The sequence below is a fragment of the Centroberyx affinis genome, unplaced genomic scaffold (assembly GCF_046629955.1).
Source record: "Centroberyx affinis isolate AG114_WGS23_722 - 3 ecotype Tasmania unplaced genomic scaffold, CSIRO-AGI_Caff_v1 ptg003526l_1, whole genome shotgun sequence".
Classification (NCBI taxonomy): Eukaryota; Metazoa; Chordata; class Actinopteri; order Beryciformes; family Berycidae; genus Centroberyx; species Centroberyx affinis.
The window spans coordinates 31,383-46,728 of NW_027281470.1; the positions used below are offsets into that span (position 1 = coordinate 31,383).

General features: G+C 43.5%; 1 protein-coding gene across 1 annotated transcript in view; it reads right to left on the reverse strand.

The window, feature by feature from the left end:
- Positions 1-582: 582 nt before the first annotated feature.
- The window catches only part of svila (supervillin a), a 50,362-nt gene continuing 35,598 nt past the window's right edge, over positions 583-15,346 (reverse strand). Inside the window, exons 25-40 of the mRNA XM_071539822.1 lie at positions 13,100-13,255; positions 11,269-11,405; positions 10,336-10,483; positions 10,101-10,246; positions 9,683-9,858; positions 8,967-9,120; positions 8,173-8,452; positions 6,433-6,587; positions 6,126-6,231; positions 4,831-5,038; positions 4,080-4,213; positions 3,567-3,722; positions 3,284-3,427; positions 2,987-3,108; positions 2,391-2,546; positions 583-1,569 (exon numbers count right to left, since the gene is read on the reverse strand). Coding sequence (XP_071395923.1) covers positions 1,483-1,569; positions 2,391-2,546; positions 2,987-3,108; positions 3,284-3,427; positions 3,567-3,722; positions 4,080-4,213; positions 4,831-5,038; positions 6,126-6,231; positions 6,433-6,587; positions 8,173-8,452; positions 8,967-9,120; positions 9,683-9,858; positions 10,101-10,246; positions 10,336-10,483; positions 11,269-11,405; positions 13,100-13,255 — 2,465 coding nt within the window. The 3' untranslated portion in view covers positions 583-1,482. The remainder of the gene's footprint in view (positions 1,570-2,390; positions 2,547-2,986; positions 3,109-3,283; positions 3,428-3,566; positions 3,723-4,079; positions 4,214-4,830; positions 5,039-6,125; positions 6,232-6,432; positions 6,588-8,172; positions 8,453-8,966; positions 9,121-9,682; positions 9,859-10,100; positions 10,247-10,335; positions 10,484-11,268; positions 11,406-13,099; positions 13,256-15,346) is intronic.

Sequence of the window (15,346 nt, forward strand, 5' to 3'; positions counted from 1 at the left end):
AATGTTTTGGCGAGCCTCTAGCCTCTTTATCCTCTTGGCGACTGCCGCCCCACATTCAACATGAGCTACGGCGCGCTCGTCTTTCTGTGTACTAGAATTTCTGTTTTGTCAATATCCAACAGTGAAACAAAAAATATAAAAGAAAACAGAAAGGGGCCTGCATCATGTCATGTTGACGACAGAATACTGGCACAGCTGCAGTGTGTTCATTAGAGCTACTGATAGTAATGTACAGTAATCTAACATGACTTAAATATGACTCACTATGAGTCCATTTGATCATCTGGGTTTCTGTGCCAGTAATGTCTCCAGTCTCCACCACTAGCTGCTTCCCAGCCATGGAAATTAGTATTGTACTGCCCTCTATAGGATGATCTGAGAAGTGTTCATGTTGTGATGGCTGATTGCTTAGTCCATTGTATTTCTGTGGAATAACATGAATTTAAGAGAATCAGTGAATCAGTGAATATAAAACCTAGATTTAAGCACAGTAAGCATGCTGAATTTGTAATATGATGAGATGTGCTCAAGTAAAGAAAAAAAAAGACAAAAAGGCTTTCTGATTTACAACTTTCAGTGTTTATTTCTCTAATAGTTCTTTATATCACAAAGAGTCTTCAAAATGCAGACTAGGATCTGTATATAAACTGTACACAAAAGCAAGGCACTATACACTGTAGGATTTAAAAATCACAATACATTTCCACCGCTCCTCCTCACCATGCCTTAATTCACGCCTGTAAAATGATCCTTCCTTCCATCTGAGCACCTGAACCAACAGTGACACTCGATACACCAGAACGAAGCTGCATCATTTGATCGGTAAATGGCAAATGGTTTACTGTACATGGTCTTGCGGCGAGAGAGTGAATCACCATACTTGTCCACTATTTATCAACATATGACACAAACCTCCTCCACGTTAATTATACAATTTATTTCATCATTCTTAGCTCAGTGAATACTCGCAAAGCTGTTTTTGAAATTCCTATATGGATTTGATATAAATATAAATTATTTGTAACGCACAAACATACATACAAGAGTAGCGGAGAGTTTGATTTGGAGTGTGCCGAACAGGTTGACAGGCCTGCTCCCACTCCAGTGCATGGCTGCATGGCTGACAATGTAAGGGCAATGGCTGGCCTGCATATACATATGTACATACATCAACTACATAGTGTAGATTTAAAAAGCCACATGAACAAACACACATCCACTCAGAAGAGCATCCGCTTACATTTTATCTCCTACCTACACAACCAAAACAACAACACAAAAAGGAGGGTGAGGAAATCGGCGCCGCAAAAGGCCGGCACGCCACTTGTTGATCCGTCTCTTCCACTCCGCAGCTCTTCTCGTCCGTCCTCATCCCTCCATTTGTTTGCTCAGGAGAGTCCAATCCTGAGCCTCTTATTTTCCAGAGGTAAATGGAACAACAACAAAAAAAGTTCTTGGTGGTTTATTCTGTTCCTGCCTGATCTAGAAAAGTCCTTTGGCTTTCTTCAAGTTCACCTGCTTCCAGCCGGGCAAACACTCGTACTCCTCTCTGCTCATCTCCAGGGCTTTCTGTGGGAGCAGCCATGCACAACAATCAACAATCAGCATACAATACTGTTACAGCCATCAGATAGTTCACCATACAGATCAATTTCAGACCCCTTATTTACAGACCACAAACCATATTCTGCCACCTGCAAGGTGAGGAAAGCAGAGACATAAGGAAAACGTAACCTCTGAGCACACACTCATGCATGAGTGAGATTAAACACACAGCCATCATTCTTCACTTTACTTCCCAATAAAATATGGTTTGACAATCAGCTCATAACTCCACGATTCAGTACAAGTGTGCACACCACTTTGTAGATTGTGAGTGAATGACATGCTGAAAAAGAACATACAATAGAGAAGTTAGAAAGGTCAGAACTAAATAGATTATGGAGGAAATGAGAAGAGTGATGGAGTAGAGTTGGAAGGAGGCAGAAGTATGGGTGATGTAGTCGAAGGAGGAGAGAGGATGCTGTGCAGCAGGACTTGTCTGGGCCACCCATGCTCATGTCAGAGGACTCACCTTCCCATAAGCCCCTACACCCTGGAGGGTGGAGTGAATGAAATAGGTAAGTTTACAAAAAGAGACAGATGATGGAGAGAGGATGACTTGAAAACATAATCAAACACTTATGCACAGGGAGAAAGGAGGAAGAGAGGGATGAACAAGAGGATATTCTGAAAAGACAATGGATCAACACAGAGGAGAAGTCAGGATGACCACACAAATCTATTCTATTCCAGACAGTGATGAGAAACACTATATGACTAAAATGCTACACACAGCACTTGAAAGTAAAACCAGAGTCAGTCTGTACACTGAGGGTTCTGGGTCTCACCTCAAAGTCTTCATCAGACAGGTAGACCTCCAGGCGAAGGGGGTCCACTCCCTCGGGCAGCGGCCGGGCCAGCAGGTCTGCCAGGGGGTACGTGGTCTTACACAGCCTGGCCAGCACATCCTCCACCAGAATGATCTGGTTACACACCTCCGCCTCCTGGTAGGGGACACACACACACACACACACAGTTAAATTATACACAGACCAAAATCACTCCCATGCAATTTCACAACATCAAAAACAGAAAAAAATACATTTCACATATACTTCAGGATGTATTTAGAGATATGGATCAATATATACAAAAACTGAAAATAAGTGTATTTGTACCTGTAGATTACACTAATTTGAAATATATTTTGAGTGACCAAAATATATAGTGTCCTATATTTATTTCAAATGAATGTGAATGAATGAAATGTTTCCAGTATATTTTGAAACATCTCTCTAAACACATTCTGAAGTATATTACATGTATTTATTTGCGGTATGGGACATATCAGTGTAGGCTGATGGCTTCCAGTGGAAACTATACTGTTCACTTATATCAGATTACATAGCCTGCAGTATTGAGATAATATTATTTTTCCACCCACCCTCTCAGTGATCTCAGCGATGTCCTCTCTGTGCTCCCAGCTGGGGAACATGTTGGTGAAGGTGAGCGGCTCCAGACCGGCGTGGATCAGATACGATTTGGGAGGCTTCTTCTCATTCTTTTCTGTGGGGAGGAAGCACAAAAGGTTGTTTTACATCCTCATACTACACTACAATCCTCATATTCCTTGGTTTTTGATTTTGTCTCTATTTAGCGTTTCTGCACTGCACTTCCCAGAGATCAGCTGTCAATCAAACAGTGTGTCCAGTACTGTGACTGTGAAAATATCAGACCATACCTCTACAGTACTGCAGCACAGTCTCCATGGCACACTTCCTGTCCGAGTCCCAGCGGATGCGAGCTGAGCCGGTGCTCTCGCTGTCCTGAGGCCACCAGCCCTGCCACAGGTAAACCTCATGGTGGTTGTCCACCAGGAACAGAGCTTCACATAGGAGAGAGACAACCAGAGGGAGATTACACCATACTCATAGTGGGGTTTTTTTCAGGGAAGGTTTCCTGAGCACAATGCAGTTACACAAATTTCTGGCTATTCATTCAGGCCTGTTCATTCATGTGTGTACCTGGCTGGGAGGCTGTGTAGAGGTCCTCCTGCAGGAAGGGCAGGGAGTTGACCTGCTGAGGGTCTCTGGCCGGGTAGAGAAACTCCACGGCTGAAAACTCCCCAGAGCTGCTGCTCAGCTGGTAGAGGCGCGGCGTGAAGTTAAACCTGCCTGGGTCTGAGGGTCAAAGGTCAAGAGAGACGCAGAATTGAAGTCGCTAGTAAATTAGACGGTCCACAAAGGTTGTGTTTTGGTTCAAGACACAGTTGAATTCAAGAAGAGAAAATGTGACCCAAGATGGACACAGGCAAATTGCTTTTCAAAAATGCTTTTCATACAGGATTAGCCTTTGCATGCAGTTCCTACAAATGGTATATTTCCATTTGTTAACCCCTATAATTATCAATTTTTAATTATTGTATCAAAAAAGTGCATTTTGACTAATCTTTTTCTGATGTAAAATGGGTCTCCAGTAAAGTTAAATGAGCATGCCGTCACACATGGGAACAGCTGGTGTCCGTTTGGTTCACCCACCTTGCAGCATGCAGTCATACGCTTTCCTGTCCCTCCTCCCGAGGGCTTCCCAGAATCCCGTGGGCTCGGCGCCTTCGTCACATTCACGGATGGTCACCTTGCTGCTGCTGTGGAGGCCCGCTTCCAGAGGACAACTGCACACAGACAAAGGTGTCACACGGACTGATGATAATGCTATATATTAATATTTCCATACGTGTAATGAGGTTCTGATCAATAGATATCAATAGTGGTCTCAGGAATTGATTTTGTTATCTGTTCTTAAGGTCAGAACTGAATTGGGCATGTCCTCGCTCTTCATGGAACTCACTGCATAATGATTTCAAGTTGAAAGAGCAGGTTTAAACTGCATGATTTAAATAGGTTTTGACCTTGTGAACATGCTGGTTTGATATTGGTCTAGTGGATTTTGGAGCGCTTATACAGAAGATTTTACTTTGTATGAAATCAAAATACAAGCAAAATCACATAAAAGAGAACATTGTTTCACCTTGCTCTTTCTTTTATGTGACTTTGACTGTATTCCCACTTTGTGCATTTTTGTATGTTACTGGTCTGCAGTGTTTGTGTTTGTCATGATGCTGCTTTCTTGGCCAGCTCTCCCTCAGAAAAAGAGTTTCTTAATCTCAATGGGACTAACCTGGTTAAATAAAGAGTTCCACTAGTTTAAAGTTTGCCTAAATAAATATAAAACCCACTGTGTAAATACTGACTATTTTTTGGGGGGAAAAGAAGTTAAGAAGCCACCCACTGTTCTTTGATCTTGTTGGCGGCGGTGCGTGCCACCTCCCGCGTGTGCGTCTGAGACTTGCAGCCGTGCCACAGGTAGATGAGCGCCTGGCTCACGCTCAGCAGCACCATGGAGACCCTGGAGCGCAGGCTGCTGCAGTGGCAGGCCACCTCCAGCAGGTGGCCCTCCACCGCCACCTCGCCCCGCACGCAGTACAGACGCCAGTCGTCTGGGAGGGAGAGGGAGAGAGGGAGAAGAGGGGGAGAGGGAGAGGAGGGGGGAAAGAAGGGTCAGCGTCAGTAAATGCTAGAATCTGAATCTAAAAATGGCTTCAGATGTGTTTGCATTAAGTTTAGCATTCCACAAGTCCTGCAGCCTAAACAACAACAGCTCAGTTGATTCGGAGGTGCGGATAAATACGGAGCGCCTGCAAAATGCAGGGTGCTGAAGAAGAGATTGTGAATGTTTATCCCTCAGGATAGTTTCTATTCTCGACATCCAATTCTTCTCTAAGGTCCTAAGCAGCTCTCAGCGGTGTGAGTCACTCATTATGGGCAGATGATGAATTTACATGGCTTCCGCAGAAGAGCATTCATCGCTGTGAATGCACGGCTAAAAAGCAATTGTGGTAGTCTCCTTCTTTCAGAGCCGGCATAGCTGATGTATCCAATTATAACTTGGAAGAAAAGATGGTGAAGAAAAGGTGTGGGAATTAAAGGGGCGTGAACACACACACACACACACACAGAATTGTAACAAAAACCAAAGGGGAATCCACACTTCAAAAGGAAGTGATTTGTTTAGGGGCAACGAACATTTTGCTCTTCTCTTTGGTGAGTTTGATTTCTTGTGTTTGTGGTGTGTTTAACTTGTCTGTTTTCAGTATGCCCATTTTTCCAATGATTAGATGAATGTGTCATTACTCAATTCACAGTTCTTGCCAATTCCCCCATAAAGACCAAAGTTTGAGCAGGAGAAGAGAGAGCAAACTGCTTTTTTGTCAGCTTGACGAATTACTTTTATGTTAAAGTTAAAGATTAGGTTAGCCAGCGTCTTCTTTTAAATCACTTTTAAAAACACACTTTTACCATCTGGATTTTACTCAAACCTTTTACTGGCTTTTACTTAATGTGTTTATAATCTCTGATGTCTTACCTTTTTATGTAATTTTGCTTTTTATTGTTATGTCTTTTTATGTACCTATTGTTCTCTCTGTTTTGTAAAGCACTTTGTAACTGTGTTTTTTGTCTTTGTAAAAGTGCTATATAAATGAAGTTTATTATTATTATTATTATAAAGTGCAAATCTGGGCTTACTCTGTGAGTTTTCCTCCTCCTCCTCTCTCTTCCCTGAGTGGACCACCATCCCTCCTTTGAAGCACTGCAGGAAACATGGAGGCTCCTTGCCCTGCTGGACCTGAACCTGGAGGAGGAGGAGGAGGAGTCAGGCTCATGCTTTCACATGCATGCAAATGCTTTGAATACCAGCAAACAAATGGACAGACAAAGAAAACAAGCTCATACCCACAGTGACCGTCTCTCTCACAAACACAAGTACACAGATAATGATCAGGATAGAATCTAACACTAACACACACATACACACACACACTCCCAGCTGTACCTGTGCTCCCCGCTCCTCATCCAGCTCCACGGTCATCAGAGCTGACGTTCCCTTCTCGCTGACGGTGGCGTTGCGGCCCTGCCAGAAGAAGTAGCAGCACTTCTCCTTCCCCGCTCCCGCCGTCCTCAGCTGCTCCGGATTCTGTCTCTTCCCAACTAACGGAGACACAAGTAGGAAAGGTTTGTAAGAAAGGCAGAAAGTAGGGATGTGTGTAAAACTACAATGCTGGAAAAAAAATTGTGATATTAGTTATGACTGTTCTGTTGCTTGCCACCTTCAATCAGTTTACCCACATTTTTATTTGTGGAATAGAGCTTAGCCAATTTTTCAGGCTGATATAAATCTTTATGAAGTAAATTCATAGTATACATCTCAGTAAGTAGTATCAAACTGATCCAAGTCATTGGATAGGGTCTTTTAAAGGGAAAATGTGGGGAGGGTATGTTTGGAAATCCTTTTTTATAGGTTTTACACTATTGAATGTTCCTTGTTCCCATAAAAAAAAGACAAAATTATACTATTTCTTCTTTGCCAATCAAAACACGGTTGGGTTGTTATATAGAAAGCTGACTTTTTTGGAGTCGACCAATCATATTATGTTTGGGGCAGGGGGCGGACGCTCTAGTCCTGCCAGCCAATCAGAGCAGTGGCTCTTACTGGCTGCTACAAACACAAACCCAAAAGGTCCTGTAGCTCTTTAGGTGGGAGCGGGGCAGCAGACAATAATTTACTAAAAATATTTACAAATAATTTTCACTTGGAAAAACTTCACAAGTACATTTCTTAGATTAAATTATAATAAAAGCACAGTGGTTGCTCTCCTCCACTGCTCATTAAAGGAGTGAGACAAGCCTTCTTTTCCTTCAACTCACGCCACTGTCTGTTGTCACATGGGTTTCTGTCTGTCTGTTCACTGAAAGACTGTGGCCTGCCATAACCAACTAGTGGGTTGGATTCCTTACAGAACACCTTGGAAGACTTTCCTCCGGAGTTTATGTTGTGGTTGACTACCATGACTTACAAAAACACAAGGAGAAGGAGGGATGGAAGAGAGAGAAGACGGATGAGAGAGAAGAGAATAGCAGGGGGAATCTAACCTCGCATGGAAACATGTCTCCACATGGTGTGTAAACGGAGAGGATTGGTGTCTAAATCAGAGACGGCCTCTGATATTCTTGGATGTGTTCAGAGTGAGTCAACAGAGGGGGAACGCGGTGTGCAGTTAGATTGGCCTAGATCTACAGTAACCCACATAAAATCTAGGTTCAACTAGTGGAACGGCTTCTGAGGAAGAGAGAAACTGTGAGAACACTGCAAAAAAAGTCCTTTAGTGGCATATTCACTCTTAAAATCTTGTTGTTTTTTTTAAATGGTAAAATGGGTTGCCAACATCTTGAAACAAGGAAATGGCAAGAAAATTACATTTGAATCAAGAAAATTCTTGAATCCAAGTGAAATAATCTCACTCCTTCGTCAGATTGTTTTACTTGTTTCAAGAAAAATAAGGCTTTAAGATTCAATACTAGACTACGTGTTAAAAGGGATATTTTTTGCAGTTGAGAGAGAAATGAAAAGCTTGATGTCAGAGGGAAAGGGCACAAGAAAGAGCCAGATGGAGCAAGCCAAAGACTGTGTGAGTAAAGAAAGACAATAAATCATGTGTGTGGTGACAGAATGTGTATAAGGCCTGGTTCATAATAGCCAAAAGACAAAAGATGCAGTGTATCCAGTGACACTAACCCGCAGTGCTGACCATGTACTTCCACTTCACCACGTACGTGTCTCCCTCGTGGAACTGGCCGATGCTCTGGCGCGGCAGGCGGCTGTAGTCGAACTCCAGGATGTGCCACACCTCCGCCGCCAGCGTGCTGACCTCGTAGCTCCGCCTCTCCTCGCCCTCCACCAGGCCGTAGCCCCGGCCCACGTTGAGCCCGTCCAGCACGGTGCGCACGGGCGCCTGGTGCAGGGGCAGCATCAGGGAGGCGTCGTACGCACGGGGCTGGTCTGTGGCGGGCTGCTCCTGGGGTGACGGAGGAGGAAGAGGGAGAAGAGGAGGAGGAGGAGGAGCGGGGATGGAAATAAGAGTGATTGCAGAGAGGGAATATGGGAATAGGAACACAGACAGGCAAGAAAAACATGTCAAAAAATCCTAAAAACAACCAAAAATCAAGTTGCTTTTATCCTTGACAGATTTTATGGAAGGTACTATTCTGTTTGATTTTGCCCACTTCTTAATTGTGTGTTTCTTCTTACGCTTTTGTTTTATGTTTAACCACTTTTCTCTTGAATGTCATCCAGTTTTTCCCCAGTTTATTTTATATTTCACTATTCACCCAGTTTCCCCATGGGGATCATTTAAGTTTCTATTTTTAGGCCTTCTTTTAAAGCACTTTCTATACTCTACTTTTAGGTAAGTTAATATTATTTATAGCATAGAGTGAATTTTTAAAAATGTTTCTGTGTCTGAAACTGCATAGACTGTAGCTCTCTGTGCCATAAGATAGAGGAGCAGGACCCTTTTTTTGTCTCTTTACCTTTTGGTCATTGATGTGCTCATTGCCATTCTTGGTGGGACTGGGGGATTTCCTGGACTCGCTCCAGTCCAGGAACTTCTCCTTGAACAACGTGGTCTCGTTGTGTTGGGTTAGTCTGCCGAACACCGCCCAGTCTGGACGGCCCTGGCCTTTCCTACAGGTGAAGAGGATAAGTCAGGAACAACTGACTGTATACTTCCAATGCTTCAATCTCTAGGATCATTGAAAATGATCTTGATGCAGCATTCACTTCTGTAGTTTTGTGGTATCCATTCAATAATAACAAAATGAGGTAGAAATTGATATTTATTGATACTGATATTTAATAAAAGGCCGATATCAGCTGGATACATCGGCAAACCAATCTATTGATCTAACCCTAATTTGTATAGCTTGGCAGACAATGTGATATCCAAGTTTGTTTATGGAATAAGGAGAGACAAGTTGCCTGAGTGGGGAGATGACAGTGTTGCCCATTTATAGCTTGTGAAATGCAGAGCCACAGCAACACTGTTCACACACACTGCTCTGAAATTGCTGGCTGTAGACTTTGCAGAGGGGAACAACACAATGTGGAAATACACAACCTGTGCTGGCATGAGAAGATCTGATGGGCACCAAAACATACAAGCCTCTGCAGTTCACCATGTAGCTCAGATGATCTAGTGTATATGTGTCTCTGATGCATCTGTGCTGCGGTACGTGCGTTTCCTTACTTGGGTATGAGGGGGTTGCACTCCCCCGGGTCTAGCGGATTGATGTCACAGTTTGTGTAGTCGAAGGTGCCGTTCCACAGGTGCTTGGCCAGCTGGAAGGCCACCTTCCTCTGCGCCAGCGTCACTTCCTTCCCGTGCCATATGTACATCTCACTGCCAAAGTCAAAAACCAAAACCTGCAGAGGAAACACAGAGGGGGGAGAGTTGCCATTTTTCAATCCAAGATGGTTGTAGAGTCTGAGATGAGAAATGAAGCAGATTGTTCAACAAGGCAGTTTGTTTTGAAAGGTGAAAACGGTGGCATGTGTGAAATATTTTTGAAGTACTGATTGATTGATTGACTGATTGATTTTAGATTTTTTCCATGTCAAATGAAACAAAAGATAGGTATCTAACTTTGCGACCCCAGATGTCTTACCTCCTTGGGATTGAGCAGGGAACAGCGGGGGACTTTGGCCCAAAAGTCATCATCAGGGACCAGTTTATCATCCATCAGGCGGTAAATACAGTTGGTCTCCACGATGGCACCTTCATACAGTTCATCTTCATCTGGTGTTCCTGCCGCTGCGAAGGAAAAAGAGACAGATTTACAAAGGTGCCAAGTAGTGAATGATTTATAGAAGGTAATAACATTCCCAGACAGTAATCCTTACACTGGTAACTGGCCTGCCCTCCCAGGATCTTCCAGAACTCCTTGGAGGCGTGGCTTTGTGTGTTGGCGCCCTCCTCGATCACCTGGACGTAGTTGGCACGGCAACCCAAGTCCCTCTTGGTCTGGATGAAGTTGGCCAACTCTTTAGTCTGCAACAAAGACAGAGAGAGACACTCTAAATGGAAAAAAACTCTCCTCATTACATATTCCTGACAAGTTTGTTTTGAATCTGATTGCAAAAAAGCACAGGGGTAAATTAATAGATATCTGTTTTGGGGGGGAAAAAATGAAGTTCATCATTCAAAATCTGTAAAATATAAAGGATTGAGTCTGTGTAAGTGTTACCCTTCAAAAAGTAAATTTACTCTTTTTTTTGTTAATCTACTGTATGTGCCATCTATCATTTTCTACAAGAGTAGACTTTTTTTTCCAAACGGGTGGATCTGTCATTTTGGATAGAAACGTTTTATTTATAACTACAACTGCTCATAAATAATGGCTATGGCTAAGAGCTGAACTAGTCAGATTGAGGTCAATGCTCTTTTCAGCCACCCAGAGGTCATCAGGCCGGGCCGGGCTCTGAACAATAGCCTTGGTCTGTGTGTCAGAGAGAGGCTTCCTGCAGCTGACCCCCCCCCCCCCTACACACACCCCCACATTTCCCTGTCTGCCCACGCACACCACTTCCTGTGCTGCGCCACTGCTACTTCCTCCCAGGGCTGTGTTTACTTCCTGCACGTGAAGCCCGACACTCATAACAACATTAGCCTCACTCGACCTGTGTTGGTATGACAGAGCTCTTTAAAAGGCTGTAAGTAACAAGTTCAGATCCACTCACAAATCTGAATTAAAATGTAAGCGAACCGAAGCTTTTTAAAAATTTTTATTGTAAAACTGTATTATTTTCCATCACGTAACAAAAATCAAGACTCACCTTGTTCTTCTCAATGACGTTGGAGAACTCCCCAGTCCAGATGAAGCAGTGGTGCGGCGTGATGAGCAGGAAGCAATCCCCGCTGTTCAGGGAAGACGCTCTGGGCTCCACCAGTCTGGTCTGGACGTGCCGTCGGCCTGGGCAGGAGTAAACAAACACACAGACAGGTGGCTTATCAGGGACAGTTCTGATTATCGCTGTCAGCATGCCTGGATTATCCTTCTAGGGGCTTCGGGGCAACCATGTCCCCCTTCACTGCCAGCCATCACCTTTTGACCCTGTACATGGTGTACCTGTAAAACCAGTACCGGTAAATCTTTCTAGCAATGGCATTGGCTTGCTAGAATGTAAACAACAATTTAAAAATGTCATTACAAAGTGCAAATAATAATAATTTGAATGGAGAGCTTGTGAGATTGTGATGGGCAAGCCGTCTCATTTGTGATTCCAACAGCAGAATAAAATGGAGCTAATATTGCGATTCATTTTTCTGCCCCACGATACGTATTGTCATATTTTTGTGTTGCGATATATCGAATTTTGATATATCGCATGCATGCAAATATACAATTAAAATTACAGATGTATCTACACAGAAACCCGGGGCATTCGGGGTCCCGTGGCCCTGCAGGTAATCCAGGCATGACTGTCAGAAGCCAGCAGAGCCTCTTCCAAAGAAACGGCTTTAGCACAATGAGTTTGGAATAGTTAACCCCCTAGTAAAGAGGTACCCCTGGTTTAGTGGATTTGGTCTGGATTACAGACAGTGGGAAGGTTGGGAGGGCGGATCAGCCCGGGATAGCGTGAGCTGACCTGGGGAGAATGATTTAGGGCCGCAGCTGTCACCGACAGACGCGTGGAGGAGGTGCAAAGACACCAAAATAGACCGCCTCCCTCTCGTCTCCCATTTTAGATATCCTCTGGAAAGGACACCCTTCAAGCAGCATCCTCCACCGCTTTGTCTAAAATGCCAATTATATTTCCACTCCTCGGACTTCTGAAATTAATTGCTGGTTTAAGAGGTTATCTTGAGTCATCAGTATGATATACTCTTATATTTCGCCAGACAAAAGGAAGATAAGTCTCTGCAGGACAAACAAGCCAATTTAAAAGATTAGCATAAAGTCGACGGACATTTTGTTCACCGTTCCCATTGGCTGGCCTCAACAGGGCTGATGGCAAATGTCTACGTCTGTCCAGTAAACAAGCTGCTTCTCCTGGTCTGTTTCTTCGAGGGGACTGGCCTCAATTTCACTTTTCTAGGCCAGTGCCTTCACACGGGACTGCAAGAGATATTTCTCGGTGCAGCGTGACAGCCGAGGAACGTGCCTTCTGAGGACAAACCATTATCGGTGTCCCAGCAGATAGCACTTTGCTCCCCAGAGTGTTTGTTGGAGTAGCAAGATCTGCAAGATGTCTGCTGCAAATCTGCCCGGTGCACCAGCTCTTCTTTAAACTGTTTTGCTGAGCTCTGTTGATTATATATCTCTAATAAGACAGTCCAGTGGAAAGATGGGCGAGAAGACAGTGGTTGGTATTATGGCCATAGAAGGTAAGATTAAGGGGATCGTGGTTGCCATTATTTATTATCAGTGCACATTTCAGCCACACAACTTTCACTGGGCTTTATCTAGTCTGGACTATCCCCAAAATGGGTTTCAGTGTGTGATTCAAGGTTATTATCATAAACTAAAACTAGGACAAAAACTAGGTGTTAAAAAACAATGAGAATTGTGAAAAAAAAAAGAAAAAGAAAAATCCCAAACTACAATAACAGTGGTGTGAGAGCAGGTGCGGCTGTTTGTCAGGGTGGTCGGCCCACTGAACTGACCTTTGACCTGTAACAGCATGAGTTTCTTGTAGGGCACGGCGCTGTTGTTGGACATCTGCTCGGAGATGTTGACGCTGCGCAGGTTGACGTTGCTGAAGTTCTCCTTGCTGGCCAGACCGGCCAGAGCCACCTCAGAGAAACCAGAGTTCTTATTCACTGCAGTGGACGGGACAGAGGACAGAGAGGGGGGATGAGATCAAACATGTCCCGCCATAATCACCATGATACATTAACAAACGCTCTATCATCCCCAGTGCTATCAAACTACTTAATGGCTGATATTGAACATTTGACTGCTATAGTGTTTGAGTAATGTTTTTTTTAATTTATTTTTCATAATTATTATATGCTTGTACTGTGTTTTTATGTGTGTTGTCATTTTTTATGAAATGCAAACCAAATTGCCCATAATATGAACTGAACTGAACAGAACCAGTTATGCTAATGACAGCATTAATTAAGCAAATTAATGTATTTATCAGCAAATATTTCTGTCAACATAACACATGGAAAGTATTAATATGAACTCTGTATCTTAAAGCATATTATAAGCACTTATAGTAGTTTGAAGAAAATCAGTTTTTCCTCATTAATATGCGGATTTAGGCAGCAATGTGCTCCAAAATTGAATCAGATCATCTACTCTATATGGGGAACCTGTGGTGTATGTATGAAGTTTCTATCATGTGTTGCTCATGAGTTATGTTCACAAGTATAACAACATATTGTCCCACATACAAAGTACCATGGTGGAGGGACAAAGACACACATACACATACAGAGAGACAGAAAGAGTATACAAAGACATGTTAGTAGCTCAGTAGATCCTGGCAAGTAAAATAAAGTTATTGTCACCAGCCAGAATCTGAATGGGGTTGCGGCAAACAGCGAGGAAATGGCACCCAAAACACTGAGCAGCACTACGGCCTGAAACCATTAAATTTTATCCCTGTACACAGATTTAGAATGAGACAAAAGCCAGACACACACACACACACACACACACACACACACACAGGAGCTCCCACTGAGTGTAATGATCTCTCAGGCCTGACATTCAAGGTCGCTGTACAAGAGCAACAGATATAGAACACTCTAGAGACATTTCACATGTTTTTATTGCTGTCAAAGGAGATGAAGGAGGAAGCCGAGTGTAATGCGGCTTTAACTTTGTGGGTTTAGTGACGTCACACTTAAAACAAGCTGCGGACCACGTGCAGCTGACAATGGTAGAAAAACAATGCTGAGCTTTTGAGGATTGCTCTGCACAATGCCAGGAAACCGAGACGAGAACTCCCAAATGTAGGTCAGTTTATTGCCGTTTATATGTCCCAAGTGGTGTGTGTGGATTAATTCATACACGGACAGCCGATGTATAGATTGCATATGTGTAAAAGCGAATGGACAACAGTGGCAAGTCCAGGCCATTTTGATTGGGGTAGCCGAGGTGGGACACAGACTAAGCAAGGGTGGCACTGAGTGTGGCATTTAGGAAGGATGTAGGCAGGTCCCGTTGCTGTGTGGGTGTTGTTGTGTTGAAAGGACGTGTTTTAATCACTTTTTGGATTCAACTGTTGGAGATTGTGTTTGCCTTGTGGGTTTATAGCCGACCTATTGGACAGCAGTGCTCCTGGCTATCTGGAGGTATGACAGCTCTACAGTGATGAAATTTTGAACAAGGCTACGGAAGAGGATTAGGGCCACGTGAAAATTTTTATTAATTTATTTTCATATTTTTCACATGTGGCCCTAATCCTCTTCCCTACAAGGCCCAGGTTGAAAACAACCAGAATTACCAGGCATCACTGTCTACTGTATATGCATATAAAAAAATGTAGGCTACTAACACTACCTCATGGTTTTTATCTTCAGGTGCGTGCTGCATTTATCTTTCAGTTTGGTCAGACATAGTTTTGTTTTTTTTCGCATTAAAAGATCCCCAATTTGGTCTTCACTTTGCTCCCCTTGGCGTGTTTCTTGGAACACAGGTCCGTAGTTTTGGAAAAAAAAATGGTGGTGATGGTCCCGCCTCTAACATGGCCATCAGGCAATCATAACTCAGGATTTTGGGGTGGCACCTGGGGTGGCCAATCAGATTTCAGGGGTGGCCCCCTCCACCCCCTAGACCCGCCCCTGATGGACAACATCACAAACCGCTGTCCCACATGCTCAGCAACTTTTCACAGCACAAACAGAAGTAAAGTGAGAAGCTGACGGTAGATGAATAAAAGCTCAGTGACAAAACAA